Genomic DNA, 27,841 nt, shown 5'->3' on the forward strand with positions numbered 1-27,841 from the left:
ACGTGAACCTTTTTACGTAACACAACGTTTTTTTTCTTCTTCTTGTGTTGTGTAATGACGGGGTTTTTCGTTACATTTATTATTACACGAAATATTCGTTTCGCCTTCTTTGTCTGTAATGCCGCACGACCGATAGTTTTTTCTTTTTCTTTTTGAAATATAAAAGGAGGGGAGGTCGGTTCTTCTTATTTTATGGGCAACAAAAGTTTTTTTTTCTTTTTCTTTTTTTTTTTTAAATTTCCCGCAGTTAAAAACAAAACAGACGATCGTCTCTTACAACGACTCTGGAGAGGTGAGCAGCAATTTTTATGTCGGCTATTTCCTTTCGGTACCGTGTGTTCATAAAAACAAACGGCATGACTGTTGCTGCTTCGAAATGATGACAATCTCACGGTATTTAAAAAAAAAAAAGAGGAATGTTTTTCAGTTTTTCTCTCTTATTTATTTGAAAGAAATGAGTATGTAATGTAGACTAGAGCGCTACTGCTTCGTTTCTACTCCGACAATTATCTCTACACATTATTTTTTTTTACAGCAAAAAGATTTTGTTTTACGATGCAATTGTTGTGTGTGGCATAATACACACATCAGAGAGGGCTAATAATAATATTCCCGGTGAAATTTCATCGAAAAATTGCGCACGTCAACGCCATCTAGGATGATTTGTTGAAATCGACCGCTAGATGTCGTCTCGTGTAAATATTGCAGCCAACATGACACGTGTACAAATTTAAAAAAAGCTGTGATTTGGCAAATTCAATCTCGAGATTGGGGCCTAATTGGATACCTTCGTCATACTGTTAATAACAGGTAATGTTGAATTGATTATTTTATTAGTTATCCAGTGGTTTAGAAGACTAGTTAAGTTCGAGTCTTTTCTGTAAACAAAAATGGTTGCATTCGGCTTAGGCGACTGCTAGAAACATATTGATTTCTCTTAATCACATCTAAATTTCTCATTTGTTTCAAATAGTTAACGATGACAAATGAGTGTTGCATCCCAAATTGCAAAAACACACTAAAGAGTAATCCGGAAAAGTACACATTGTTTTGGGTCCCCAAGGATAATCACCAGCGTAAGAAATGGGAAAACATCTTGCCAAGGAAAGGCCCTTTGAAGCAGACACACAGAGTTTGCGCTTTGCACTTCCAAGACCATGACATAATCAAAGGTAAAGCAATCATCATCAATGGGAAAAAAGATTTCTACCAGTATCATCCACTGCAATGGAGACTGAGACAAGGGGCCCTTCCAAAAATATTCCCAGGTTAACAACACAGTGTGTCAACTGGCCAAATATTTCTACCTTGTAACAAATGTTTTTCTTTACCAATAGCCTCCATCTTTGACGGCATTTCTCAACGTTCGCCTCGAAGCTATGCAAGTCCCCAACAACAAAAATCGCCCCACACACCTGCATCTACCGGTAAATAAGATATTTTTTGCCCTCCATTTATTCCGTCGAATAATTTTCGTTTCGCATTTTTCTAGGTCGCAGGTCGACTAGATCCATGACCGACGAAGACTTTGCCTCCAATCGTGCCAAAGTTTATTCTTATGATTTCGAGAGCGACAGGGCCAGTGAAATGTGCGACGACATCGAATTGGACCATTCCTCATCTTCATCAGATTATTCCGACTGGACAGTCGAGAGTTCAGAGAGAATGTGGACACCCATTCCGGCTAAACGTGCTCGAATTAGAATTTCCAATCCCGTGACGCTGAACAGCGGTTTATATCTGCCCGCCGAAGCGTTGCGTCCGTCCGATCTCTTGACTCCGGTACACTCACGTATAACTCCTTTCCAACCCCAAATGGGCGACGAAGTCATTTACTTTAGACAAGGTAACTTTTTGCATTGTTTATCATTCATTGTCTTGTTAGTTTATTCACCTGTATTTTTTATCTGTTACAGGTCATGAACTTTACGTGGATGCAGTCAATCAGCAAAAACATTCCGACCTGCATCTGCGTTCGCTCCCTTGGCTGAATGAGCAGGAGCTGGTAAAAATAATCGGAATAAAGTACGACATTAAACCACCAAACAGACTTTTCTGCTTGAAGGTAAAAAATTGAATTGAATGTCTAGAATCTGTGGATAATAATGATAATATTCCGAATTATATTAGCTTCGCCTTACGCCCGATACCGATTCCAGTCTAGAAACAAAGTCGGGAGTCTTGAATGGCGGATCGTTTACCGTCAAGTACCACAACGTCGACGGAGTTCCCGATTTCTTGGTTCTCAAACATTTTTACGATTGGGCTATTCGGCGTGACTGGCAGCCCGGTGAACGATTCCGCAGCTACAGGAATGACTCGTGGCGGGAAGGACAGATTGAGATGCGGGAACCTTTCAGCACGCACTGCCCAAATTCCTTGTTTCTCTGCTACCGCATCAGATGGGAAAATGGCGAAATGGAACGCCTGAGTCCTTGGGATTTGCACGAAACCACAAAGAAGCCAAGAGGGCGGCCAAGGTCCGTCAACAAAGTCAACATGCCAGGATCGATCGACTGCCCCGACAGCGCCTCATACAAACCTCAGATCGTGGACTGGCCACCAGTAGGCGACATGGACTTTGAGTGCGACCGCATCTCGTCCGGAATCAGCAAAATCATGAACCTGACGGCTGCCAAACCTTTCACTGCGCCCGTCAACCTTGAGGCCTACCCGCTTTACGTATTTGTAGTTAAATATCCGCCGATGGATCTGTCGACGGTGAAGTCGAGACTGGACAACCGATTTTATCGGCGCCTGGCCGCCGTCCAGTACGACGTCCGCACCATCTGCTCCAATGCCTACAAATTCAACGAACCAAAGTCAGACATTGTCCGGAACGCGTCCATCATCTCTGACCTGTGTCTCGAAGTCATCCGCAACCGCGATTCCACCGACGCCATCACTTCCGTCTACCAACAGCTCGTCGAAAAGTACAAAAGTCAAAACGATGAAGTGATCCTGGAAAATCCTGTCACGTCCGTCGCTAAAGAATGCGATCAACCTGCTCCAACTCCTCGTTCCGCCAGTCGACTCAACTCGCCTCACTCACAGCCTGCAGAAGAAATCAACGGAATCGTTACGTCTAAATCAAAGGTTAGTGTGTGTGTCAATTTAGTCAAAGAAAGAAAATTAATTCGTTTTCCCTGTTCCAGGAGAAGAAAATTTCTACCCCGAGACCGTACGGAAATGCAACGCCCATCTCCAACGAGAGAAGCCAGTCGACTGCACCACTCACCGCGACTGCCGGAATGGATTGTGCCAATAAATCCGATAATACGGTGGCGATTTATCCCAAGAATTCTTGCGTTTGTGCCATCGATGTCCTTTTGGAAGATAAAGTCCAATATCTGAATGAGAAGGAGCAGTTGGACGTTGACATCGAAAATCGTTTTCGTACGCTGGTGACGACCATCGAGTCTGAATTGGTCAAAGAACGGAATTTGCTATCGGAGCAGAAGCAGAAAATCGCCGCCCTTCGTGTCGCCATGTCCCAGCAAACTCGCGACGAGACGTGCAGACCGGCGGACAGTCAATGGCCGGAGATATTGAAATTGACGCGTTTAGCCGAAGAAAGAGAAAAAGTTCACAGTCCACTTGTTCTCGTCGAAAACAAGAAATTGACACAGGAAATGGCCTTTTTGGAACAGCAAATAGTGGTCAAGAAACTTCAAGTGGAACTGAATTTAATGGACGCCAAAGAGAACCCGCAACAGTTTCGTGCCATTGAAAAGAAGCTGGAAGAAAGTAAACTGCAAGCCAAGCAGATGGAAAACAATCTGAAGCCAATCAGCGACGAATTACTGAGTTTAAAGCAAAGAGAAAAAGATCTTGATCGTCAAATAAGTGAGCTGAAAGCCAATTTCAACAACCTGTTGGCCACCATGGAAGTGATAGCGACTTCCATACAAAATCAAATCTCCAACATGGATACGAAAAAGAGGGACATTATCTGTAATCTCAAAGAGCGCATTCATGCCAGTAAGATGCTGGAAATGAAATTAATCAAAATTGCTTATCAAGAAGCCATATCCGACAGCCATAAGAAAGCGGAAGAGAGGTTGAACAAATTAGACCGACTTGCCGAATCGGATCCACTTGAACTCAACGATGCCATGGGATGATTACTCAGAAATTGCCATCTCAACGTGTTCCTACCTTGACAGTATTATGCATTTTTTAGTGTTCAAAACCAGTGCAACCCATTCTTTCTTTCCAGACCCAAAAGCCCCCAAACAAAAAAACAGCCCCCAAACAAAAAAATAGGTGACATTTTCCCCTAATCCTTTTCCATTCTTAATGTTTTTGTTGGAAACGTTTATAATATACTCTAAAAATGTTTTACATTAATTTTCGTATTTGTTTTAATGCCAGCGATTTTCTACAATGTTTAAATCTTTTCTGTTGGTTCTTTTCTTGATTGTAGAGAAAACTGTTTGGAAGGGGTAAGGTAGGGTATTAATAACCTTGGATATAATGAAAATGACATCTCCGTTTCAGAATACATCACACTGAATTTATTTCAATCATTTATGATGTCCCATTCTGTCTGTTACCCCAGGGTAGAAATCCCAGACTTCCCACCCCTTCTGTGAGCGCAAGACAATTTCAGTTCACACTTCACCTTGTGACCTTGAACCTGAACGTGAAGCTCTACTGAAAAGTAGTGTCACTCGCTTTCCGATTCCAGTCGTGCAAAGGTTCTGCTTATAAACGGTAAGATTGACAAAAGTATATTTTCTTAAGTTACTTTTTTTTTCATTACTAGTTGTTCTTAAGGTTACAAAGAAGAAAAATGGATAAAAGTACTTCAGCTGTCCAGTCCAGTCAAGAAGCAGAGAATAAAAGTGAACCAACAACACCAAGGTTTTTTTTTTTTTTAATTAGTGTTTTTAATAAGTATCCATCTTTCCACTTGCTTAATGCATGAGGATGATGCAACTTTGCAAGAGAGAACCACAATAACTGTATTTTGTTTTTTCTTTGCTCAAGATTTAAGTATTCATTTGTTTATCTGTGTTGCAGTGAATCCTCTGGCGAGCCATCTCCCAATTTGATTGAATTGCAAGCCGAAAATGAGTCATTGAGAAAGAAACTTGCTAAGATGTCACAAATTAAATTTATATTGGCCCAGGCTCTTGACGATCTGTGTGTACTAAATTCCCGAATGATGGTAGAGCATCAATCCAGGCTTGAGGCTGTGCTGAATGACCTTCCACTGGAAGTTCTTATGGAACACTTTTCTTCAAATGGGGGTCGATCCGGTCGAAGCTTGGGGACGGGGACGGGGAGAGTTGACAGTTGAGGCAAATGAAATAGATTTGTAAAACATCCATATTTTTGTTGGAAACGTTAAAAATATACTTTGAAAATATTTTGCGTTAATTTTTGTATTTTTTAAAATGTCCACAATAGTTAAAATTTCAAATCTTTTCTGCTGGTGCTTTTCTTGTGAGAAAAGGTTGATTCAAATACTGCAGAAATTCCCTCTTAGATCGACCTACTCTGGATCGGGAAATGTGGAGACTAGATGGCGTCGCTGTCTTGTCAATAGAGCAGACGATATTGTCAAATCACTCGTTGAGTCGTTGGTGGAGTGACAGTGTGTCCACTTTGTTAAGCCAAAGATAAATAATCAATAAATCTTAAAAGTGCGTTGTAAATTGTTGCTTTCTACGTAAATAGCACAAAATGGGTCGTACCTGTGATATCATTGGATGCACAAATTCAAATTACAAGACGGAAAAATTAAGCTATCACAGTTTACCATCAAATGAACTTTTGAGAGGAAAATGGCTAGAGGCCATTAGTGCAAATGGAGGATTTCGGCAGTCTAAAACGAGAAAGAAAGCGCACAACTGCGACAACACATATATTTGTGGGGAACATTTTTCAGAAGACTGCTACATTCCGACATCAAAGCAGAAACATCTAAAACCTACCGCTGTCCCAACATTCCCTCCAACAAAGAAACAAAAGTGTTTAGAAAACAACAGTTCAGGTTAGAATATTTTTTTAAGTTGTTGTAAACAACTAACTGACTTTTAATTATAGATGATGCCACAGAAGGTTATGTTCACAAGAGTGAAAGCCCATTTCAAGGGACACCTGAAACATCTGGAGATGAATCACCACCCAAAACTAAACGAGCTTCTAAATCAAAGGTAAAACGCTAAACAATTAAGCAGGTTCAAATTCCTGTTTTCATATGTTGAATTGCATTTCAGAAAAAGAAAGCTGTAGAAAAATCCAGGAAGAAAAAATCTCCAGTTCTGTCAGATATTGTGATAACAAATATTATTGATCAATATAGAGAGACTGTTACTCATGGTGAAGAAGAGGTAATAGATTGATTCTCTGAATAGGATTTCACAAGTTAACAATTTTGTATATTTTTAGTTTACCATCAGATGTACTTCTTCTCAAAATTCATCGGTTGACGGAGAGGAATCTGTGGGCACCCTCAAGCAATTGGAGAGAGATATCGAAAATGGCTTCCGGACATTGGAAATGCTTGACAGTTATTTGCAGCGAATATTTAAGGATAAGCAAGAACTTGAGCTTGGAGAATCCTTGGCGCATTTGACGGTGCAAAAGGAAGAAACTCAACAGCAGCTGATCCATAGAAGAGAAGAAAAATTGACAAAAGAAATGGCTTGGACAGAAGAACAAAAGTCTGTCTATGAACTCCAACAGAATTTGCTCAGCGACGATAAAAACACGGAGCACTTGAGAGAAATGGAAAAAATCTTGTCCGAAAGGGAAGAAGAAATCAAACAGTTGAGAAATTTGACCAATGACGAGATATTCGTCCTGGAGGAAAAAGTAAAAGATCTTGACCGACGAATCTCTGAATTCCAAGACAATCGCTCGACTAAACTGGAAGAACTACTCAACCAAGAATCGACTTTGCAAATAAAAAAGAAGGATCTCATTGAAGATCTAAAGCAAAAAGTCGAGGAGTCAAAAGTGCTTGAAATTAAGTTAATCCAAAATAAAGCTGCAGAAAGATTTAATAAATTAGATCGGTACACTTCTTAGTGTTCAGACTTTAGGCGGGAAGTATTTGAAAATGTGGGTCCAAATATATGTACTGAATACATATTCAACTAAATACACAGATTTTTAAATGATGTAGATGAAAATCCAAAAGTTTATGTGTTTTTTAGTTCTTTTTAAAAAATATCTCATAAAATTTATCTAAAAATGATCGTTCACCTACAGATGGCGTTGAATGATGTCAACAGGACCACGCTTTGTCGATTTGATTCAATTCACGCAGAACTAAGCAGGTTGTTCATTTTATTTCGTCGTCTACAGAGAGGAGGTAATCGAGCACGTGAGTTGAGTAAGGAGACTTCTTTCGGAAAAGATCGGTTTAGTTGAGGGTATAAAAAAGCCAATATGGACGACATGGAAGACAAAATACATCCATCTTTTTCTGACTTGATAGAAACGGCCCTTGCTTTTGGTGAGTTTTAAAATTCAAAGTGTGATGATAAAGTTTGCAATACTACCATGTCATCAAACTGTGTGTGTTTCTGAATTTAAGAATATCCTGGAGGACCACTTGAACTCAGTAAAGTTACATCAGAAGATGATTTTGTGAAGCCTTATACTGGACATCACTTTACATTTCGAATTCCTTATTCTGGGACATTTGTTGAATGGGAAATCCTTTTTGATCCCGAGAATCCAGCCCAGTCACCTGATTTTGTTTGTGCTGATGACATAAATTGTGATCCAGAATCCTACTGTCAAATTATGCAGTACTGGGATTTGCAAAGTCCCGATTGTTTAGCGAAATTGATCAGTCAGTTGATCCATATCTACAAAGAATACCAAGTAAGATACAAATAACCATATTTGAGAGATGTCTAAATCAGTAAGAACCCAATTTTCGTTGTTATTTAGATTTCTCAAATTCTGGGCTTCGGAAAAGCAGCTGAAACCTATCACTCCTTGGTGACAGCAGGCGTCTTGGTTGAAAACATTGAAGCATGTTACCTCTCTCGAGAAAGAAAATTCAACTTTTTGATCAAGCTGAATGTAAATGATGAAGATCTCCCTGTAGTCAAAGGGCTCGGAAGCATTCTAGTATACGCTGGTCTGCTGTTTTCTTTGGGAATGGATGGAAAAATTCTAACCCATTCACTAGTCATTTCTCCCTACCTTGAACACCTCCTTGGCTCTCAACTGCTGGACCAATTACAGTCGACTTCCTCGTTCAGCCAAAACATTGACGCCCTCGTCCTTAACGATTTCAGTTTATCATTGTATCGAATTCTGAAAAAGGTCAGAGAAAACCATAAAAGACGCCGTGATACTGTATCTACCCTACTCAGTCTCTATCCAACTAACGTTGTCTTCTACGACGAGGAACTGTACAGCCATATTATCCTACTCTTCAAGTTAGATGATGCTCGCTACGTAACCCGCCTGGAATTGAATGACGAGGCTAAATTTATTTTCTTTGCCATGGACTGTCCCGTCAAAATCGCAAAAGAAGAAACCATTCCCTACACAGAAACTGAGACGCTCTCCTTTGCACACAAACCTTCCACCGCTGAGTTTTCCAAGTACCTCCACAAAACGCTTTGTTCTAAATTGAAACTGTTTGTCAACAGAGCCCTGAAAAGTGTTACACCAGCTTAATTTTTTAGCTTCGACCTAACCGGTAAACATTTGTTCTATCTACTTGTCAACTGACACGAATTCACTTCAATACATACCTTTGTTTTGTTCATTTAACATCAATATATATTTTTTTATATTTCAGAATTATCATCTTCAATCAATATGGTTGCATTTTGAACGTAGACTGTGCTATTAGGAAATCGAGCACCGGTTGCCATGGTAACGCATAATCAATTGTTATGTCGAACTTATAACTCATGTTTTGCGGATTTTTTTTTTCAGTCCCTCTTGCTGGTCTTATTGCGATTTCTTCTATCGTGAAGCATTCCTAACACGAAATGTAACATGAAAAAAACAAAAAACAAAAAACAAAAAAAAAACAAACAAAAATGTGAAATCGATTGACCAAATGTGTCGGTTAAAAAACGTCACCGAGGTGAAATCGACCCAACAGCAGCCCTGTCAGTTCACAATACCGAGTTGGTTTGTAATAAGTAGTCTTGATGGCCAATTCGGAAAGAAAAATTAGTGGAAATTAGTGGAAGGATGGCGACGAAACCGGAAGGGGTAAACGTCATCTTGGGCGGAGAACCAGCATCTTCCCAAGCGCAGCCGACAGATGTTCGACTCGAATTCCTCTCACACGTCATTCAGAAATCTTTGCGTTTAAAGGCCGATCGTTGGATCAAAGTGTTGACTGTCGAAGAATACCGCAAGATTATTCAAGAATTTCTCGAAAATGCCGAACCTCCTCTCCTCATCTTTACGCAGAGCGGACCAGGTATTTTGGCTGTTAGCAATGCTCCACTCAACAGCCCGCAACATCCGGCTGTGACTCTTACAACTGGAGGCGGGAGCTCGGCTGCTCGTATGAAATCGCTTTATTTCCTGAAGAAACGACCTGAGCCAGTCAACCGCGAGGATCCACGTAGTTCCTTATTGTTCGGTGATTTGGCTCCGCATCCGCTGGAGCAAGTTCTCACCTTTCTGGATGACGTACGATATCAATAGTTATTTCTCTTAATGCCTCAACTGATGTAAATTTGTTTTCAGGTAGTGGCGCCCGTGTTAGATCAAACATCTAAAGGACGAAAGGATAATCAGAGTTTGCAGTTGCCATGGCCACCTGCCGTATCGATGGAATTGGAACGCCAGGCTAGAAATATTCGCGGAACTGTCAATCGAGCTCGAGGTCTTCTTGATGGCAAAACGGTTTTGTATTGGCCCTGGACAGGTGCAGCTAGGTAAAATAAATAAACAAAAACAATTGTTGATTGAATATTAAGCATCGTTTTATACAGGACCGAGCTACCAAGTCGAATGGAAATGGAAAGTTGCGTCCAACAGTGGACCACCCAGCTAACACCTTTACTAGAGGCCGAAGAGCGTGGTATTAGCGAGCGAGCGTCTCTCAATGACGAAGTGATGTACTGGCGCAACCGCAGCCAAGATTTGGAAAATATTTTCGAGCAATTGAAAGAAGGAGTCGTCCGTCAAATGGCCGCTACGCTAGAAGAAATCGGCAGTGCTCAATCTGCCACTTTCAAAATGCTTTTGCGCAGGTTGATTGCCGCTCTGGCTGAAGCTCAAGAGATCTCGCTTCACCTCAAACCCATCATCAAACCACTGGAAAACCTGGAAGCGGCTGATGTGACTGAAATGGCCCAACCGCTACGAGTTTTGCTCCACACAGCCTCACTCGTCTGGTGCACCTGCGCTTATTTCCGCCAGCCAATCAAATTAGCCAATCTAATCAGACAAGTAGGAAACGCTTTGATTGACCGATGTCGGGTCTTTCTCGACTCACGTTCCATCTTCACCTGGGAGATTGAAGAAGCCATGGAAAAGACTGCGGCTGCCCGAACCATTTTCGGTCATTTTCGCCAGTTTTATAATGAAGAACGTGAAAACATCCCCAGCCTGACTACACGTCTCCGTGAAGCCAAACGCTGCACTTTAACGCTGAGTCGATCAGAAGCGAAAGAACTCTGGAATCCGCCCACGCAGATCGTCTTTGAAAAAGTGACCATCTTCGAGAAACGATTGGTGACCATCGTCAAAATCTTCCAATTGATTCAAGAATTCTCACGACTGAGCCGAGTCGAATTGAGCGCCATGGGTGGACGGAGTTTAACCGCTCAGGTGCAAAATATCTGCAACCAATTTTGCGATATTAAAGCACCAGTTGTCAGCGGTCAGTTTGGTGACTGTATGGACCCGGACAACCACCAATTCGAAACCGTAGCCGTCGATTTTCAACATTCAGTCGTTAGTCTGGAAGAGAAAATGATTTCGATTGTCAGTAACGCCCTCACTGATGCCACGACACCTTTGAATGCTTACCGAGTCATTCAACTACTGGGCAGTTTCCTCGACAGGCCGGCCATGATGCAGAAAGTCCGCGAAAGTTATCCTCGTCTAGTCACCTTGGCTCTACAAGAAATATCTACCTGTTCCGATTATCTCAAGAGTTTACCGAATGCCGTCGAGTCCCTGGACTTGGTCAGTTCCGTCCGACAAATTCAGCAAATCAGCAGGCGGGCTCGTGGTCATTTGGCCGCTTGTAACAGTCTTGGAATTGAAAGCGATGTGGTCGGTATGAAAACCCTGGAGGAAAAACACAAACACCTTGAAGACGCTGTCCACGTTAAGATGAATCAACACCTGGAATTGTGGACGGCCCGTATGAATCGTATCGCTATTCATCGTCCGCTTTTAACCGTCGCCGAGGCAGGAAACGGGCGGGTACAGAGCGGAGCAGAAAACGCCATGGCCCGAATGGTTACCGAGTGCCGCCAGCTGCAGCAGATTTTGGATTGCTCCACCGTTCCGCCCAGCTGGGAATCCTGGACGGCCATTTATGGTTCACTCAAGATCAAGATGAAGTTGGTAGATATCATCGTCAGTTGCTGCAGCAATACCGAGGCTTCCCTGACCCCATCCACTCGCTGTCTACTCGAGCCACGCCTATTGACCATCAAGGCTGAAATTGTTACAAAGTGCCAGAATTCGACATGGACGTGGGGCAGTCAAGATACCACGGTGAAGGATGAGCTTCGCGTGATGGCCGAGACGACACTGCGACTGCATCAAGCCATGAAGAAGTTTTCGTCGACTGCCGAAACCGTCCAGTCTATCGCGAATGGATGGTCCAAGGCTCCCATCGTCGAGTTTCAAGAAGGAATGGTATGAATTACCCTTGTTTTGTTTTGTTCTTATTTATGTTCTAAGTTAGAAATTCTCACCAATCTGTTTCCCCCCGCAAAAATAGCTACCGTCTGGCGAACAGTTGGTTGAATTATTCAACAAGAAATACAGCGAATATGCTGCCATCTCCAAGAAGATTGGATTGATTGTCGGAGAAGCCCAGCAAATGATGCCAGACTTACCAGCATCAGATTGGGTCACGTATTTGGAGATGATTGACGGAATCATTCTCGAAGGTTAGAAAATAAAATGTTTTAGAAAAACGACGTTTTTCACTCCAGACCAATCCTTATCCACTATTACATTGGTTATTTCCTGATAAATTTGACAATCAACCTTTCGCAATATTTTCCAGGTTTACTCAAAGCAATCACCAACACGTACCAGCACTTTATCGAAATGACTAATAAAGGCAATTTATACGAGCTACAACTGAATATAACCACGGAAGGTATCAGCTTCCAGCCGCCGCTAACGACACCAACCAATAACGGGACGGAAGCCCAAGTGGGCTCAGGAGGCATCATGCAGCAATTCGCCGTTTTAATGACGGGTGTCGCCAAAGTGGCCAGTTCAATGGTACCCCTCAGCAAAGAAGTTCAATTCCCGCACAGCGTCGACAATAACACGCAAGTGATGACGCTCCAACAAGACTTGAACGCCACCGTCTCAAACGCCGTAACTGGAGTTTCCGAATCTGTTCAATCGCTGGAGCAGTATTCATTCCTTTGGAACACGGACCCCAATATTTATTTGCACAACTTTTTGCATCACACTTGTCTGCTGGGCGAATACGTACATGACAACGCCCCTGCGAATCCAGCCACCCTTCCGCACTTTAGACAGCAACTGGTCCAACTTACGGAATGGAAAGTCACCACCTCCGATTGCATCAAAGAATTGGAGAAGGTTGGAAAAAGTTGTAAACTGAAACTCAACGTCAAACCGGCCCTTCAGGTATTATTCAATTGAATTAAATCAACGCAACATTTTCACAACTGCTTTTATTTTGTAGAGCATCAAAAACATAATGCGATCATGGCGAGTGCTCTTACTGGAACACGTTACCAATTACGTCATGGACAGTGTGTGCGATCTCGAGACATTCTTGCAAGAAGCCGAAGAAGGTTTGGTCTGGCGCACAGGTGAAAATGAGAACGGAGACTCTCACAATGGACGCGAGGCTCTGCTCCGCATGATGGGTCATTTGGCGGAAGTACGTTCCAGACAGTCGGGCACCGATGCTCTCTTTGCTCCACTGCAAGAGGTGGGATTACGTAATCATTTTCACTTTTTAAAGGATTCAATGTAATGATTAATTTGCTGATTATTCTCAGGCGGCTACACTATTGAGGGAATCGGAGAATGAATTATCCGAAGAGATCCTTCTCAAACTGAAGCATCTTCCTGAAAGGTGGGAAGACATCAAAGAATCTGCTCATGTAGCCAAACAACAAGTCGCATCGCTGCAAGCCAACGAGATCGCAGCAGTTCGCAAGAAGTTGGGCTCATTCGAGTTGAGGCAACTTCAATTTAGAGACGAATTTCATCGCCAAGACTTTTTCCGGTTCAATTGTGAGGATCCCTACAAGACCCTCGACCATATCCATCACCGTATCTGCGCCATGGAGAAATATCTAGAAGAATTATCCAACTGGGCCGCTCTGTTTGAAGTTCCCGTCTCCGAGTTCCGAGGCTTGAAGAACTGCCGACGCGAGACGATTATGATAAAGCAGTTGTGGGACTACTCGTACGTTATCAGATCAAGTGTTGACAACTGGAAGACGACGCACTGGAAGGAAATCGATGTCGAGCGAATGGAAATTGAATGTAAACATTTTGCTAAAAATATCCGCGGTCTCGACAAGGAAATGAGAGCATGGGACGCTTATATTGGACTCGATGCTTCCGTCAGAGATCTCTTGACTTCACTCAAGGTTTATTTTTTTTTAAAATCTAATTCGTGTTATTAAAGTTTCACGATCAATTTATTTGTTTAGGCTATTTCTGAATTGCAAAATCCTGCTGTACGTGAACGGCATTGGACTCAACTCATTGAAGCCACTAAACGAAAAACATTCCTCAGGTCAGTTTTACTTTACATTATACTACTATCAGATAATTTATGGACTTTTCTTTTTGTTTTAGAGACAACTTTACAGTCAGCCTGGTTACTGGCATCGATACTACACTAGCAGATTTGCTGGCCTTGGATCTTCACCGTTACGAAGATGAAGTGAGATCGGTAGTTGATAGGGCCGTGCGTGAAGTGTCAATGGAGAAAACACTGCGAGAGCTGGAAGCTACTTGGGCCACTCTGGAGTTGGGCAAAGAAGAACACGCTCGAACGGGATTGACTTTGCTGAAAGCATCAGATGAGCTCATCGCAACTCTGGAAGATAATCAGGTGATAACCTGTCTGCCACCTCCATGCGGATGTTATAACCAACCAATCTTTTTGTTTAGGTCCAATTGCAAACTTTGGCCAGTTCCAAGTACGTTGCCCATTTGATGACCGATGTCTTGGACTGGCAGCGTCGCTTGGGACTTGCAGATCAAGTGCTGGCATTGTGGTGTGAAGTCCAGCGTTCCTGGTCCCATTTGGAGTCCATTTTTGCCGGTTCTGGCACGGACGATATTCGTCAACAACTACCCGAAGACTCTAATCGTTTCGACGAGACCAACGCCAATTTCAAAGAACTTCTCGGCCACTTACTACTGAAACCCAACGTCATTAGCGTGGCCACACGTCCCAACGTCCTCAACGACTTGCACCGCATCGATTCCCAGTTGCAGCTCTGCGAGAAAGCTCTTGCCCAATACCTGGAATCGAAACGTGTCGACTTTCCGCGCTTTTATTTCGTCTCTACAGCCGATTTACTCGACATTCTTTCCAACGGCAATAGTCCGCAGTTGATTCAAAGGCATTTGACGAAATTATTTGACGCTTTGGCGCGCATCAAATTGGAACCCATCACAACTACCCAAAAAGATGGTAAGACTAGAATTTTTTAGGTATTTTAGATCAATATTAACCGATCCTTTTTACTTGGCAGGACCTTATCAAGCGGTGGGGCTTTGGTCTAAAGACGGGGAATATGTTCCTCTGTGTAAACCTATCCAGTGCGTCGGCCAAGTGGAGGGCTGGTTGAATGCGCTGGCCGATTCCATGCGAGTCTCTTTGCGTCTTTTACTTCAAGACGCTGTGGCCATTCTGGAAGAAAAGACTAAAGACACGTGGATTTGGGATTTCCCAGCCCAAGTGACTTTGACGGCGTCTCAAATTGCATGGAACGCTGAAGTCAGCGCAGCTTTCCAAAGGCTGGAAGAAGGTTATGAAAATTCTATGAAGGATCTGCATAGAAAACAGGTATTTTTATTTGGAAAGTAAAACTTGTTTGTCATGTGCTAATAATTTATTCTTGAAGATTGTCCAATTGAATTCGCTTGTTGGGCTACTTGGAGGCGACCTGAGTCCAAACGACAGGCAGAAAGTTATGACCCTGTGCACGATTGACGTTCACTCACGAGACGTTGTCGCTCGACTGGTCCAGCATAAAGTGGAAAGCAGCCAGGCTTTTGCATGGCAATCTCAGCTTCGTCACAGGTACAAATTTTATTTCAGTTATTCGTTAATGTGTCAAAAAATATTTTGGTGCCCAACAGATGGAATTATACGGAAAAGGATTGTTTCGTCAACATTTGCGATGCCCAATTTCGTTATTGGTATTTTTAAACTTCAATATTTATTTGTTTAATTATAGCCATCTAACCCTGTGAATTGTAGGTACGAATATCTCGGCAACACTCCACGTCTTGTAGTGACACCTTTGACGGATCGTTGTTACATCACGCTGACACAGAGCTTGCATCTCACTATGGGAGGTGCACCGGCCGGTCCGGCTGGTACCGGTAAAACGGAAACGACCAAAGACCTCGGTCGAGCTCTGGGCATGTTGGTCTATGTCTTCAATTGTTCAGAACAAATGGATTACAAAACGTGCGGCAACATTTACAAAGGACTAGCCCAGACGGGCGCGTGGGGATGTTTTGACGAGTTCAATCGTATCTCGGTCGAGGTTCTCTCAGTCGTCGCTGTCCAAATTCGTTCCATCTTGGACGCTCTACGTCAGCATCGAAAGCGCTTCTTTATGATGGAAGAAGAGATTCAACTTCAGCCTACAGTAAGTCGTTGATAGATGCAGACAATTTAGAACTTCAACTGATACAATTCCTTTTAAAATATAATAGGTCGGTATGTTCGTCACTATGAATCCTGGCTACGCTGGAAGAACAGAGCTCCCAGAGAACTTGAAATCACTCTTCCGACCATGCGCCATGATCGTTCCTGATTCCGATCTTATTTGCGAAATCATGTTGGTCGCCGAGGGTTTCCTGGAAGCCCGAACACTGGCCCGCAAGTTGGTCACCCTCTACTACTCCCTGTGCTGCCGTCTGCTATCCAAACAGGATCATTACGATTGGGGATTACGAGCTATCAAGTCTGTGCTAGTACTAGCTGGTACTTCCAAACGAAACAATTCCATTCACAATCTGAGCGAAGAGCAGCTATTATTAGGTAAACGATAAATTACTTGCCACTTGTTATCGCCTAACTTAAACTTTTCACTCTTTGCCAGGTGCTCTTCGCGATGCCAATTTGCCGCGTTTGGTTTCTGACGATGTTCCTGTATTTTTGGCTTTGTTGGGTGATCTTTTCCCATCGGTTGAACTCAATCGCATCTCTGACGCTACGATGGAAAGAACTATTCGGCAAGCTGCTCTGGATTTAAAGTTGCAGCCAGAGGATATTTTTGTGACTCGAGTTGTCCAGTTACACGAACTTCTTCAAGTTCGACATTCAGTTTTTGTGCTCGGTCGAGCAGGTACGGGGAAAACGCAAGTCTGGCGGACACTTTTACGAACGTACGCCTTGATGAGATTGCGACCCGTCTGCGTGGACATTGATCCAAAGGTAAAATTCGAAGTAATTGTGCTAAATTTCAATTTGATTTTTACGAATTTGTTTCGTTTACAGGCTGTGACATCCGACGAGCTTTTTGGCTTCGTCAATCCAACCACAAGAGAATGGAGGGACGGTTTGTTGTCATCAATCCTTCGAGAACAGGCCGCTCAAAGCGCAAACAAACCGAATGCGGGACCTAAATGGATTGTCCTCGATGGTGATATCGATCCTGGGTACTATTATTTCTATTATTATGTCAATTTTGATAGCTGTAGCAATTCTATTTAGATGGATCGAGTCGCTCAACACATTGATGGACGACAATAAAATCCTGACACTAGCCAGCAACGAGCGTATCGCATTGACGCCTCAAATGCGGTTGTTATTTGAAATTTCACATCTGAAATGTGCTACCCCTTCATCTGTTTCCCGAGCTGGCATTGTCCATTTGAACGTGCAAGACCTCGGATGGACTCCTTACATCACCAGTTGGATCGAATCGAGGACTGAAGGTTCGGGCACTGATGAAGAACCAGGTCCTTTGGAGGATATCGACTTACCTGGTGGTACTCTCCACCAGGGCGAACGACAGTACTTGACAATCTTGATGGACAAGTATATTCCCAGTTGCCTGGAAGTTATCCGCACACGTTTCAAGACCATCCTTCCCATTCCGGAAATCTGCCACTTGCAAATGCTCTGTCGCTTGCTGGATTGCTTACTTACACCAGCCATCATGACATCAGAAAATCCTCGTGAACTGTTTGAACTTTATTTCGTCTTTGCATGCGTCTGGGCTTTCGGATCCGCTCTACCCGGTGACCTCAATTGCAACCAGCGAGCGGATTTCAGCACTTGGTGGGTTAGCGAATTCAAAGCCGTTCGATTCCCCGTGGCATTCGGGTGCCCGACCGTGTTCGATTTCTGTATCGACACGGAACTGCAAACGTTGGTTCCCTGGACTGAGCGAGTCCCCAAATTTGATCCTGATCCCGACCTGCCTATTTACACGACTTTGGTTCCAACTGCCCAGTCCACTTGCCTTCGCTATTTCCTCGATTTGCTGATGCGAGCTGGCCAACCGATTTTACTGGTCGGAGCTTCGGGTAGCGGTAAAACGGCCTTGGTGGAAGAGGCCCTGGGTTCCCTCTCTGAAGAATACATCACTCGTGCCGTACCTATGCACTACTACATGACGTCAGAAATGCTGCAAGGTGTGCTAGAAAATTCCCTGGAAAAGAAGGCCGGAAGAAGCTACGGACCTCCGGGAACCAAGCACATCATCTACTTTTTAGACGATTTCAACGCACCTCATATGGATATTTACGGCACTGCCCAGGCGCACACTCTACTGCGACAGCATCTAAGCTACGGCCATTGGTAAATTGCGTGGTCTCAAAATAACATTTCTAACATTTAATTTTAACTTATTTTTAAAGGTATGATCGAATCAAGCTGGTACCCAAAGAAATTAAAAACGTCCAGTATATTGCCTGCATGAATCCCACCGCTGGAACTTTCACCATCGACTCGCGCCTTCATCGTCACTTCATCACATTCGCCGTCAGCACTCCGAGCAATGAAACCCAGGAATTGATGTTTGGTTCGTGGCTCCAGCGTCATTTCGGCAATCCGGTGCAGCGGTTCGCCCCCAATCTCCTCAATCTCGTTCCGGCTTTGGTGGTGGCCTCCATGACGCTCCACCAACGACTTTGTTTGATTTTCCAAGCGACAGCCAGCAAGTTCCTCTACGGATTCAACTTGCGCGATCTATCTGCTCTCTTCAAAGGATTACTCCTTAGCACACCGGAAACCGTCCAGACCAGTTTGTCGCTGGTCCGGCTGTGGGCGCACGAAGCTCACCGCGTCTACGGTGATCGACTCAACGACGACAAGGATGCTGATATGTTCAAAAAAGCCTTGGTCGATACGGTCAAGAAATGTTTCGATCGACAGTCGGCGTCGGATCAAGCGCTCGAGTCTTGCTGTGCTGCGCTGGCCGATGTGGACGAAGCCAGTGTCATGCGGACACCTTTACTGTTCTGCCACTTTTCACGCGGACTGGGCGACGCTAAATACGGCGAGGCAGAAGGATACACTTCACTCAACGGCATTCTTCATCAGGCGCTGGCGGCCTATAACGAACTCAATCCCGCCATGGAGCTCGTCCTCTTTGAAGATGCCATTTCGCACGTTTGCAGGATCAATCGAATCCTAGAGCTGCCGAGGGGACACGCCCTTTTGGTCGGCGTCGGCGGAAGCGGCAAACAGAGTTTAGCTAGGTTAGCAGCTTCCGTCGCCGGATACGATGTGACTCAACTGCAAATCCGAGCGGGTTATGGCATTCCGGAATTGCGGACTGATTTATCCGCTCTCTGCCTCAAAGCTGGACTGAAGAAACTACCGACTGTGCTGCTAGTCACCGATGCCCAGCTAGTCGACGAGACACTGCTCGGTCCAATTCATGATTTTTTGGCAGCTGGAGAGATTCCGGGACTCTTCAACGACGATGAAATCGACAATGTCGTTCAGGTTAGAAATTTCATTTTATTTTCAGTTCTTCATCATTTAATTTGTTTTCTACGTTCAGGCCGTCCGCAATGAAGTCAAAGCACTGGGCTTGATGGATTCCCGTGATTTGTGCTGGCGATTCTTCTTAGAACAAGTCAGGCGTCATTTGCACATCATCCTGTGCTGTTCACCTGTCGGTTCGACTCTGCGATTACGGACGCAACGCTTTCCTGCGCTATTGGCTAGTATGGCCATCGATTGCTTCTTACCCTGGCCTCACGAAGCTCTACTTTCCGTCTCATACAAATATCTGTCGAACATCACTGTTCCAGTAAGTGTTCTGTAATGCGTTCCGTTATTCCGGAAAGAATATTCCCATTTAATATTCCCTGTCTTGTTTGATAGCTACCGGATGGATTCGTCGATTCCGCTTCGCAGTTCATGGCCTATGTTCACTCGAGCGTCAGTGACACTTGTCGCTCTATGCTACAAACGGAGGGCCGTTACGCTTACACGACTCCGAAATCATTTTTGGAGCAGTTGCAGCTTTTTGTTCGACTTCTCGAACGACAGACCTCTTTGCTCCAGGCTAAAATTGGGCGACTGGAGAACGGCCTGGATCGATTGCGGGTAGCTGCATTACAAGTGGACGATTTGAAGGAAGTTTTGGCCGTCCAGGAAGTTGAATTGCTCAAGAAAACTGAAGAAGCTGACCGTTTAATCAACGTGGTGCGGATCGAAACTGAAAAAGTCAGCAAGGAGAAGTTGTTGGCCGATGCCGAAGAGAAGCGTGTGGCCGCAATGGCCATCGAAGTAGCGCAAAGGCAGCGTGAGTGTGAAGAAGATTTGGTTAGAGCCGAACCAGCTTTAGTAGCCGCACAGGAAGCCCTCAACACCCTCAACAAAGCCAATCTGACTGAGCTCAAGTCATTCAGTTCACCTCCGCTTGCCGTAACAAACGTGACAGCCGCCGTTCTAGTCCTCTTATCCCCGCAAGGTAAATCTATAAATTGATGCACACTTATGTTTATTCATTTGTCTTCTATTTACTAGGTAAAATCCCAAAGGATCGATCATGGAGGTCATCAAAGATAATGATGGGAAGAGTCGATCAATTTCTGGATTCGCTGATCAATTACGACAAAGAGCACATCCATCCGGATGTTATTCGTGCAATCCATCCTTATCTGGACAATCCCGAGTTCGATCCTGAATTCATCTCGTCTAAATCATCGGCTGCTGCCGGTTTGTGCTCGTGGGTCATCAACATCATCCTCTTCTACGAAGTTTACTGCAACGTTGAACCCAAACGTCGCGCGCTGGAAGCGGCCGACGCCGAACTAGTTGCAGCCCAAGAAAAAGAAGCCGCCATCAAATCCAAAGTCAGAACTCTGGAAGCCACCCTGGAGCAATTGACGGCGGAATTTGAGAGAGCCAACGCTGAAAAGAGGGAATGCCAAGAAGAGGCGGAGCACACCAATCGGACATTAGTCCAAGCCAATCGACTGATTCACGGACTGGCATCTGAGAAAATTCGCTGGTTCCAGGCCGTTGAATTCCTTCGTCGTAATGAACTGACGATGGCTGGCGATGTTTTGCTTACCACAGCTTTCGTATCTTACGCCGGAATCTTCCCGAAACGTTACCGAACTCATCTGCTCTCTAAGGCGTGGATTCCATTCCTTAACGGACTTGCCACCAAGCCAGTCCTGTTGTCCGAGAGCTTCGATCCTGTCAATCTTCTAGCCGATGCAGCACAAATAGCTACGTGGAACAACCAAGGACTTCCGGCCGACCGGATGTCGATTGAAAACGCCGGAATTCTAACAACTTGCGAGCGTTGGCCGCTATTGATTGACCCTCAGTTACAAGGATTGAAGTGGATCAAAGGACATTATGAAGATCGTTTGCAGATCACTTCATTGGGGCTCAAAGGTTTTCACGAGATGTTGGAGCGCTGCTTACGGGAAGGCCGAGTTCTCCTCATTGAAAATGTAAACGAAGAGCTGGATTCGTCGCTGGATCCACTGATGAGCCGGCAGTTTGTCAAGAAAGGAAAAGCCATTAAAATCGACGGCAAGGAAGTGGATTTGCATCCCGATTTCCGGTTGATTATTCACTCCAAATTGGCCAACCCACATTTTCGCCCGGAATTACAAGCTCAGGCTACTCTGTTAAACTTTACCGTAACTCGTGACGGACTGGAGGAACAACTTTTAGCTGAAGTTGTGCGTGCAGAAAGGCCAGACTTGGAGAATTCACGAGCCGAATTGGTCAAACAAGAAAATGATTTTAAAATCGCTTTGAAAGCTCTTGAAGATGATCTCCTACTTCGACTATCTAAAGCTCAAGGAGCTTTCCTGGCCGATTCACAGCTGGTAGATTCTCTGGAACAGACTAAAGCTACCGCTAACGATATCACACAACGAGCGGCTGAAGCGGCCCAAACGGCTCAGGCCGTCAACGAATTCCGTGAGCTCTACCGTCCAGCTGCATCTCGAGCTTCGCTTCTCTTTTTCATCATTGGCGATCTGCGTCAACTGAATCCCATTTATCAATTTTCATTAAAATCCTTTATTGGGGTTTTTCAACGGTAAAATTTTTGTTCAAATTTTAGGATCGAAAAATGTTATCGTCAAGTGTTTTGATTTGCTGTTTAGGGCATTGGCAAAAGCCACTCCTTCGGCGGATGTGGCCATCCGAGTCAATTACCTGGTCGACTCAATCACCTACGCTCTGTTCCAATACGTAGCCAGAGGATTGTTTGAACAGGATCGTTTGGTTTACACTGTTCAACAGACGTTCCAGATTCTCATAGCTTCAGGAGATGTCGATCCTGTTGATGTGGACTTTTTCCTCCGCTTCCCAGTCGTTTCTGGTCTCAACGTTTCCGGCAGTCCAGTCGATTATCTCACTCCCTCTACCTGGAGCGTTGTTAAAAGTAAATTCAATTTAAATAAATTAAGTAAATTCATTGTAATAATTTGGAAAATATCGCAGGTTTATCGTCGACGGATGAGTTCCGGCACTTGGATCGAGATATCGAGTCTTCGTCAAAGAGATGGCGCAAAATTATTGAATCTGAATTTCCCGAACGTGAACGACTCCCCCAAGACTGGAAAACCCGATCTGCACTTCAACGCCTGTGCGTATTGAGAGCCTTGCGGCCCGACCGATTGTCTCACGCTCTTCGCCTCTTCATTGAAGAGAAATTGGGATCACGCTACGTTGAATCGCTCACCGTTGAATTGTCGCAATGTGTCGCGGAAATGTCGCCGACTACACCGTTGTGTTTCATTCTTTCGACGGGTGTCAATCCGTTGCTGGAAGTGGAACAGATTGCAAGAAAAATGGGTCGCACAGCCGACAACGGCCTTCTACACCTGGTCAGTTTAGGACAAGGCCAAGAAGGGAATGCAGAGAATGTGCTGAAAAAATCATCCGAATATGGCCATTGGGTCATTCTTCAAGTAATTATATACCCTTTATTTGATTTATTGGCTGATTATTCAGTGTTAATGGTATTCCTTTTATATCCACAGAACATCCATCTTGTGAAAAAATGGTTACCGACATTGGAACGCCTTCTCGAGCGATTCGGTGCCAATGCACACCCAGAGTACCGAGTTTTTCTCAGCGTTCAACCGCCGACTACCAAGACATCCAGCGTCGTGCCTCAGGGTCTATTGGAATCCTGCATTAAATTGACCAGTGAGCCGCCTCGTGGAATCAAAGCCAATCTGCACATGGCACTTGATCACTTTGATCAAGAAGCGCTAGAGCAATGTTCCCGTGAAGCTGAATTCAAGACGCTCCTGTTCACTCTGTGCTATTTCCACGCCGTCGTGACTGAGCGTCGCCATTTTGGAGCTCAGGGCTGGAACAGAACGTACCCGTTCTCTGCAGGTGACTTGACCATCAGTGTCAACGTGTTGCTCAATTACATCGAGAGTAGCGGCAATTCCGGTCGAGTTCCGTGGGAAGATTTGCGCTACTTGCTGGGCGAAATCATGTACGGTGGCCACGTCACAGATGACTGGGATAGACGTTTAACCCGCGCCTATTTGGAAGAACTTTTACAACCGGATCTACTCGATGGAGAACTGCTGCTAGCGCCCAATTTCCCTGCGCCACCCAACAGGGATTACTCCGGATATCAGCGTTATATTGACGAGTCTCTGCCGCCGGAATCAACCTATCTCTACGGATTACACCCCAACGCTGAAATCGGCATCTTGACTCGCAGCGCTGGAATGTTGTGCCGTGAACTTCTGGGACTGCAGCCCAGACAGGGTGCCGGTGTCAGCGGAGGCGCCGTGCTGAGCAAAGACGATCGAGTCAAACAAATTTTGGATGAGATCCTCGAAAAGTTACCGGATGAGTTCCCGTTGGTAGAAATCTGTAGTCGATTGGAAGAAAAGACGCCCTTTATGGTCGTTATCGTTCAAGAATGTGAAAGAGTCAATGGCCTTTTGATTGAGGCCAAACGATCACTCCGCGAACTCGACAAGGGACTTAAGGTATTTTGCTTTATTATTTATTATTTTTAAAACGAGTTCTTAATAACTTGTTTTTCTTTTTTGTATAACCATAGGGAGAGTTGTCCTTGACGGAGGATATGGAGGAAATGTCTTCGTCTCTTTACCTCGATCAAGTTCCGGTTCGCTGGGCTAAACTGGCCTATCCATCAATGTTGCCTCTGACCGCCTGGATTACCGATTTACAACAAAGACATAAAGAGCTGGACATTTGGCTTGTCGATTTCCAGGTATTTACTTGACATCAAATGACACTTTGGCCCAATTGATTGGTTTAATTATTTGTTTAGACACCTCCATCGGTTTGGCTTGGAGGATTTTTCAGTCCTCAGGCTTTCTTAACTGCTGTCATGCAAACCGCCGCAAGGAGGGCGGAATTGCCGCTGGATCGAATGACTTTATCTGTAGAAGTTACCAAAAAAACCCGTGAAGAAATATCGTGCGTTTTCTTTTTCTCCTAATTTTTTTGTCATGTTGGCATTGAAACTGACGTCATTTCTTTGAAATAACAGGTCTGCCCCTCGTGAAGGCGTTTACATTCACGGCTTATTTTTGGAAGGTGCCCGATGGGATTCCAATCTTGGTGTGTTGGCGGAAGCGAAACTCAAAGAACTGCATCCACCCATGCCCGTTATTTACGTCAAGGTATCCATTTTTTTGTTGTTGTATTGAACAAAAGAATAGCGAGCATTTATCTAATCGGATTACTTTAGGCTGTCACGCAAGATAAATTAGATATTAGGGGAACATACGAATGCCCGGTCTATCACACGCAACAGAGAGCCGAGACTTACATCTGGAATTTCCAGTTAAAAACGAGAGACAAGCCATCGAAATGGGTTTTGGCCGGCACAGCTTTGCTACTTCAAGTTTAAACTATTTAACCCATTTAAAATCTTGAATACTATATACACAAATCATCTTCTGTAGATGTAGTGTATTAGCACACCTTGTAACTTAATAATATATACCCAACTAAATTCGCCTCAAATTAACAGCATTTCCTGTAGTTAAATTGGAACTTTCTAACATTATCTATTATCATTAATTAGTGGGTGTGTAGCAACTGGTTAACCAAGAACACCGTTTGTATTATTCAGGTAATAAAATTTTTTATTACTACAAATTGATATGAACGAAAATAGAGGACATGATGTAAATAACAGATTTCTCTTTGTTATCAGGTTGTGCAGTATATCCATGGCTTATTGGTGCAATCCTTCATCCCACTTTACAATCGACGTTGTACCAATAGTCACAGAGTTGCTTTTCATCGTGAAACAAGGTACATGTCGGACAAATGAAGGAAACGATGGGGTTGTCTTCGTAACAGTAGTGAAAAATCTAAAAAGGGATAACGACGTTAATTTTCTTGTTATTTTGATCACAGCTTGTAATACCTGCACTTGATATTTGTTACCTTGCAAGACGCTTCTCGATCTCTATCTGCGTAATAACCCGGTTTGCGGTCATTACAAGAGAATTCCGTTACTGGTATTGAAATGATTTTTGTTACGGGTAAATTAGATCCAAAATGGTCCAGCGCCAAGTCAACATAAGGGTCATCTGGCAGCGAACAGGCACCGGCTTTCGTCAGTTTTTTGGCAGCGGACAACATGGACGAGAAACGGTGCTTGGGCATGGGTGTAGCAAGGTGTCCTTCAGCAACACTTCCTGCTAGGCCACTGGAATTCTCGGTGAAATGTTGGACTGCAGCCCCTTCTGGCATTTGGTCGTCTGCGGTAGTCGACTTGAATTGCGCCCACAACTTTTTTTTTTTTTTTTAATTTTCACCCACCGGAAAATAGATTTAGCACCATAAATGAGCCTACGGAAAATAAGACACAAGTAAATTTTACCAGAAAGGTTGCGCACATCACCATAAAGACGGACGGGGCCATTCACCACCTCTCGATCTGGAGTTGCTGCGTTCTAAACGAACGGCTGATTGAAGACTGCGACAGAAGGTTAGCTGTGTCGGGGCAGTAGTTTTGAACAATTCGAAAGTAAGCAGCCCATATATCGTCGGTCTAACGTAGAAGTGTCTCAAGGTCTACTACTCATATCAGATATTTGTTTCCCGATAACCTCCAAATTGATCCACGAGAAAAGTCTATTCTGAAATCACTAGCATAGGTTACAAGATATCATGTGAAAGGGCTAATTCTTCCGGTTGGAGAGGGTGGACCCTTGAGGATGGGTGGTATATCGATAGCCGGATGTCAAAATTAATTCTAGTCATACACTGCGTCGACATAAATTGTGATCGCAAAAGATAATGTTGTGGAATCTTTTATTAATTACAGTTACAGGTTAAGTAAGAATTTAATAGACAAGAAGAATTTTTAATTCAGATTAGCTTTTTTTTTCAAAATTATTTTCCACTAGAGGCGCTTTCTTCTGGAATTTAAAACTAATTTGAATTGAAATATACCTAAATGGTAGTGGTGAAGAATGCAGGCTGAATGTGGGGGGTTTGAATATTTCCCTTATTAAAAATTTTTATTTATAATGTGACATACGATCCGATGGTCTGTCTGGGAATTTCAGATTGTTATTATTTACCATAAATAGTTTAATGGTAGTGTAGGCGTAGAGGACACGACACATGATGATGATGATGGACTGATCGAACAAAATTACTAATAAAAAGAAATAAAAGAATCTTTTTTCGCTTTAATATTATTTATTGTTTCACTTGTAAATTTTCATATCTCTGTAGAGGAGGGCTGGGGGAGATTCTTAAAGTGTGATGTCACAAACGCAAAATTTAAAAAAATATTAAATCGAAAAAAATTCTGTTATTTTTTTCACTTGAATGATCCAAGATAAAATGCTTTTATCTTTAATTAATTATAGCTTAAAATTTCAGGGGGTTTAGCAATTTGTGACGGCATTTTGATGGGGGGAGACACATTTTTTGTGACAGTCCGTGACAGAAGGGGAGGGGGGAGTTGAAAAATCTGGAAAAACGCGTGACGTCATTTATGGACGGCCCCTTGGAAGGGGTAAGGTAGGGTAGTAATAATCTTGGATAACAATGGAAATGACATCTCCGTTAAGCAAGACATCACGCTGAATGTATTTAAATTTTTTATCATGTCCCTTTCTGACTTCCCACCCCTTCTGTGAGCGCCTGACAATTTCAGTTCACACTTCACGTGAATAAGCTCTACTGAAAAGTAGTGTCAGTCCTCAGTCGCTTTCCGATTCCAGTCGTGCAAAGGTTCTGCTTATAAACGGTAAGATTAGAAAAAGTTTATTTTCATTAGTTCATTTGTTTTATCTTTTTTTTTTTAAATTATTATTCATAGGGTTGCAAAGAAGAAAAATGGATAAAAGTACTTCAGCTGTCCCCTGTCCAGTCCAGTCAAGAAGCAGAGAATTTAAGCGATCAAACAACACCAAGGTTTTTCTTTTGTTTTTTTATTTGTGTTGTTAATTACTATCCATCTTTCCACTTAGCTTAATGCATGAGGATGATGCAACTTTGCAAGAGAGAACCTGAACCACAACTGTATTTTGTTTTTTCTTTGCTCAAGATTTAAGTATTCATTTGTTTTTCTGTGTTGCAGTGAATCCTCTGACGAGCCATCTCCCGTTGCGGCCTATAGTAACGAGAATTTGATTGAATTGCGAGCCGAAAATGAGTCATTGAGAAAGAAACTTGCTGAGATGTCACAATTATTGGCCCAAGCTCAAGACGAAGTGCGTAGGAATTTCTCGAATGAGCTGGCAGAGCTTCAATCCAGGCTTGAGGCTGTGCTGAATAACCACCAATCCTTGGGTCAGCGCGTTGAACATCTCGAAGTTCTTATGGAACAAGCTTTAATTGCCAATCCCAATATTCCTCGTTAAATTTTCTTCAACCGGGGGCGAAGCATGGGGACGGGGAGAGTGGAGGCAAATGAAATAGATTTGTAAAACATCCATGTTTTTGTTGGAAACGTCAAAAATATACTTTGAAAATGTTTTGCATTAA

At 43.5% G+C, this 27,841-nt stretch overlaps 5 protein-coding genes across 10 annotated transcripts; 4 read left to right on the plus strand and 1 right to left on the minus strand.

Moving 5' to 3' along the window:
• Positions 1-194: 194 nt before the first annotated feature.
• Positions 195-27,841, plus strand: LOC124350548 (bromodomain and WD repeat-containing protein 3-like). Of its 5 annotated transcripts, none has more exons than XM_046801306.1 (10): positions 195-810; positions 974-1,268; positions 1,338-1,427; positions 1,493-1,846; positions 1,917-2,065; positions 2,131-3,096; positions 3,156-4,716; positions 4,769-4,866; positions 6,067-6,069; positions 27,435-27,841. In XM_046801306.1, the coding sequence occupies exons 2-7, from the start codon at positions 980-982 to the stop codon at positions 4,122-4,124; spliced, it is 2,817 nt and encodes a 938-aa protein (XP_046657262.1). In that variant the 5' UTR covers positions 195-810; positions 974-979; the 3' UTR covers positions 4,125-4,716; positions 4,769-4,866; positions 6,067-6,069; positions 27,435-27,841. The 5 variants fall into 5 exon arrangements, with proteins under 5 accessions (XP_046657262.1, XP_046657263.1, XP_046657260.1 ...); XM_046801307.1 differs by having other exon boundaries at positions 4,780-4,866; XM_046801304.1 differs by lacking the exons at positions 6,067-6,069; positions 27,435-27,841 and adding an exon at positions 5,026-5,385.
• Positions 5,574-7,133, plus strand: LOC124350675 (cytadherence high molecular weight protein 2-like). The gene is made up of 4 exons (XM_046801474.1): positions 5,574-6,001; positions 6,055-6,164; positions 6,228-6,341; positions 6,400-7,133. Exons 1-4 carry the CDS (start codon positions 5,692-5,694, stop codon positions 7,039-7,041), a joined length of 1,176 nt encoding a protein of 391 aa, XP_046657430.1. The 5' UTR covers positions 5,574-5,691; the 3' UTR covers positions 7,042-7,133.
• On the plus strand, positions 7,251-9,446 carry LOC124350691 (BRISC and BRCA1-A complex member 2-like). 2 transcript variants are annotated; one of them, XR_006921089.1, is made up of 5 exons: positions 7,251-7,471; positions 7,553-7,845; positions 7,915-8,677; positions 8,780-8,856; positions 8,920-9,446. XR_006921089.1 is itself a non-coding variant. In XM_046801499.1 (3 exons), exons 1-3 carry the CDS (start codon positions 7,405-7,407, stop codon positions 8,653-8,655), a joined length of 1,101 nt encoding a protein of 366 aa, XP_046657455.1. In that variant the 5' UTR covers positions 7,251-7,404; the 3' UTR covers positions 8,656-8,751. The 2 variants fall into 2 exon arrangements, 1 of the variants encoding a protein (XP_046657455.1); XM_046801499.1 differs by lacking the exons at positions 8,780-8,856; positions 8,920-9,446 and having other exon boundaries at positions 7,915-8,751.
• Positions 9,184-25,138, plus strand: LOC124348752 (dynein beta chain, ciliary-like). Its single transcript, XM_046799025.1, has 30 exons — positions 9,184-9,633; positions 9,691-9,881; positions 9,939-11,823; positions 11,909-12,080; positions 12,200-12,801; positions 12,860-13,111; positions 13,182-13,781; positions 13,845-13,930; positions 13,993-14,251; positions 14,311-14,839; positions 14,913-15,214; positions 15,273-15,451; positions 15,511-15,570; positions 15,632-16,028; positions 16,096-16,423; positions 16,485-16,819; positions 16,883-17,043; positions 17,099-18,190; positions 18,250-19,342; positions 19,401-19,652; positions 19,727-20,318; positions 20,375-21,914; positions 21,982-22,262; positions 22,322-22,791; positions 22,864-23,841; positions 23,916-24,089; positions 24,150-24,298; positions 24,372-24,504; positions 24,573-24,959; positions 25,044-25,138. Exons 1-29 carry the CDS (start codon positions 9,184-9,186, stop codon positions 24,732-24,734), a joined length of 13,704 nt encoding a protein of 4,567 aa, XP_046654981.1. The 3' UTR covers positions 24,735-24,959; positions 25,044-25,138.
• On the minus strand, positions 25,071-25,836 carry LOC124350811. The gene is made up of 3 exons (XM_046801641.1): positions 25,719-25,836; positions 25,280-25,627; positions 25,071-25,203 (listed from the first exon to the last, which is right to left on the minus strand). Exons 1-3 carry the CDS (start codon positions 25,758-25,760, stop codon positions 25,081-25,083), a joined length of 513 nt encoding a protein of 170 aa, XP_046657597.1. The 5' UTR covers positions 25,761-25,836; the 3' UTR covers positions 25,071-25,080.

The sequence above is a fragment of the Daphnia pulicaria genome, chromosome 7 (assembly GCF_021234035.1).
Source record: "Daphnia pulicaria isolate SC F1-1A chromosome 7, SC_F0-13Bv2, whole genome shotgun sequence".
NCBI lineage: Eukaryota > Metazoa > Arthropoda > Branchiopoda > Diplostraca > Daphniidae > Daphnia > Daphnia pulicaria.

Bases quoted from the DNA above. Each gene is read 5' to 3' on its own strand.
- LOC124350548 (XM_046801306.1), top strand. From the start codon at position 980: ATGACAAATGAGTGTTGCATCCCAAATTGCAAAAACACACTAAAGAGT. The intron at 1,269-1,337 runs GTTAACAACACA...CTTTACCAATAG, and splicing joins CCTTCCAAAAATATTCCCAG to CCTCCATCTTTGACGGCATT. The intron at 3,097-3,155 runs GTTAGTGTGTGT...TCCCTGTTCCAG, and splicing joins TCGTTACGTCTAAATCAAAG to GAGAAGAAAATTTCTACCCC.
- LOC124350675 (XM_046801474.1), top strand. From the start codon at position 5,692: ATGGGTCGTACCTGTGATATCATTGGATGCACAAATTCAAATTACAAG. The intron at 6,002-6,054 runs GTTAGAATATTT...TTTTAATTATAG, and splicing joins TTTAGAAAACAACAGTTCAG to ATGATGCCACAGAAGGTTAT. The intron at 6,342-6,399 runs GTAATAGATTGA...GTATATTTTTAG, and splicing joins TTACTCATGGTGAAGAAGAG to TTTACCATCAGATGTACTTC.
- LOC124350691 (XM_046801499.1), top strand. From the start codon at position 7,405: ATGGACGACATGGAAGACAAAATACATCCATCTTTTTCTGACTTGATA. The intron at 7,472-7,552 runs GTGAGTTTTAAA...TCTGAATTTAAG, and splicing joins AGAAACGGCCCTTGCTTTTG to AATATCCTGGAGGACCACTT. The intron at 7,846-7,914 runs GTAAGATACAAA...GTTGTTATTTAG, and splicing joins ATATCTACAAAGAATACCAA to ATTTCTCAAATTCTGGGCTT.
- LOC124348752 (XM_046799025.1), top strand. From the start codon at position 9,184: ATGGCGACGAAACCGGAAGGGGTAAACGTCATCTTGGGCGGAGAACCA. The intron at 13,782-13,844 runs GTTTATTTTTTT...TTATTTGTTTAG, and splicing joins ATCTCTTGACTTCACTCAAG to GCTATTTCTGAATTGCAAAA. The intron at 16,029-16,095 runs GTAAGTCGTTGA...AAAATATAATAG, and splicing joins AGATTCAACTTCAGCCTACA to GTCGGTATGTTCGTCACTAT.
- LOC124350811 (XM_046801641.1), bottom strand. From the start codon at position 25,760: ATGGCCCCGTCCGTCTTTATGGTGATGTGCGCAACCTTTCTG. The intron at 25,628-25,718 runs GTAAAATTTACT...AAAAAAAAAAAG, and splicing joins TGATGTGCGCAACCTTTCTG to TTGTGGGCGCAATTCAAGTC. The intron at 25,204-25,279 runs GTAACAAATATC...ATCCCTTTTTAG, and splicing joins ATCGAGAAGCGTCTTGCAAG to ATTTTTCACTACTGTTACGA.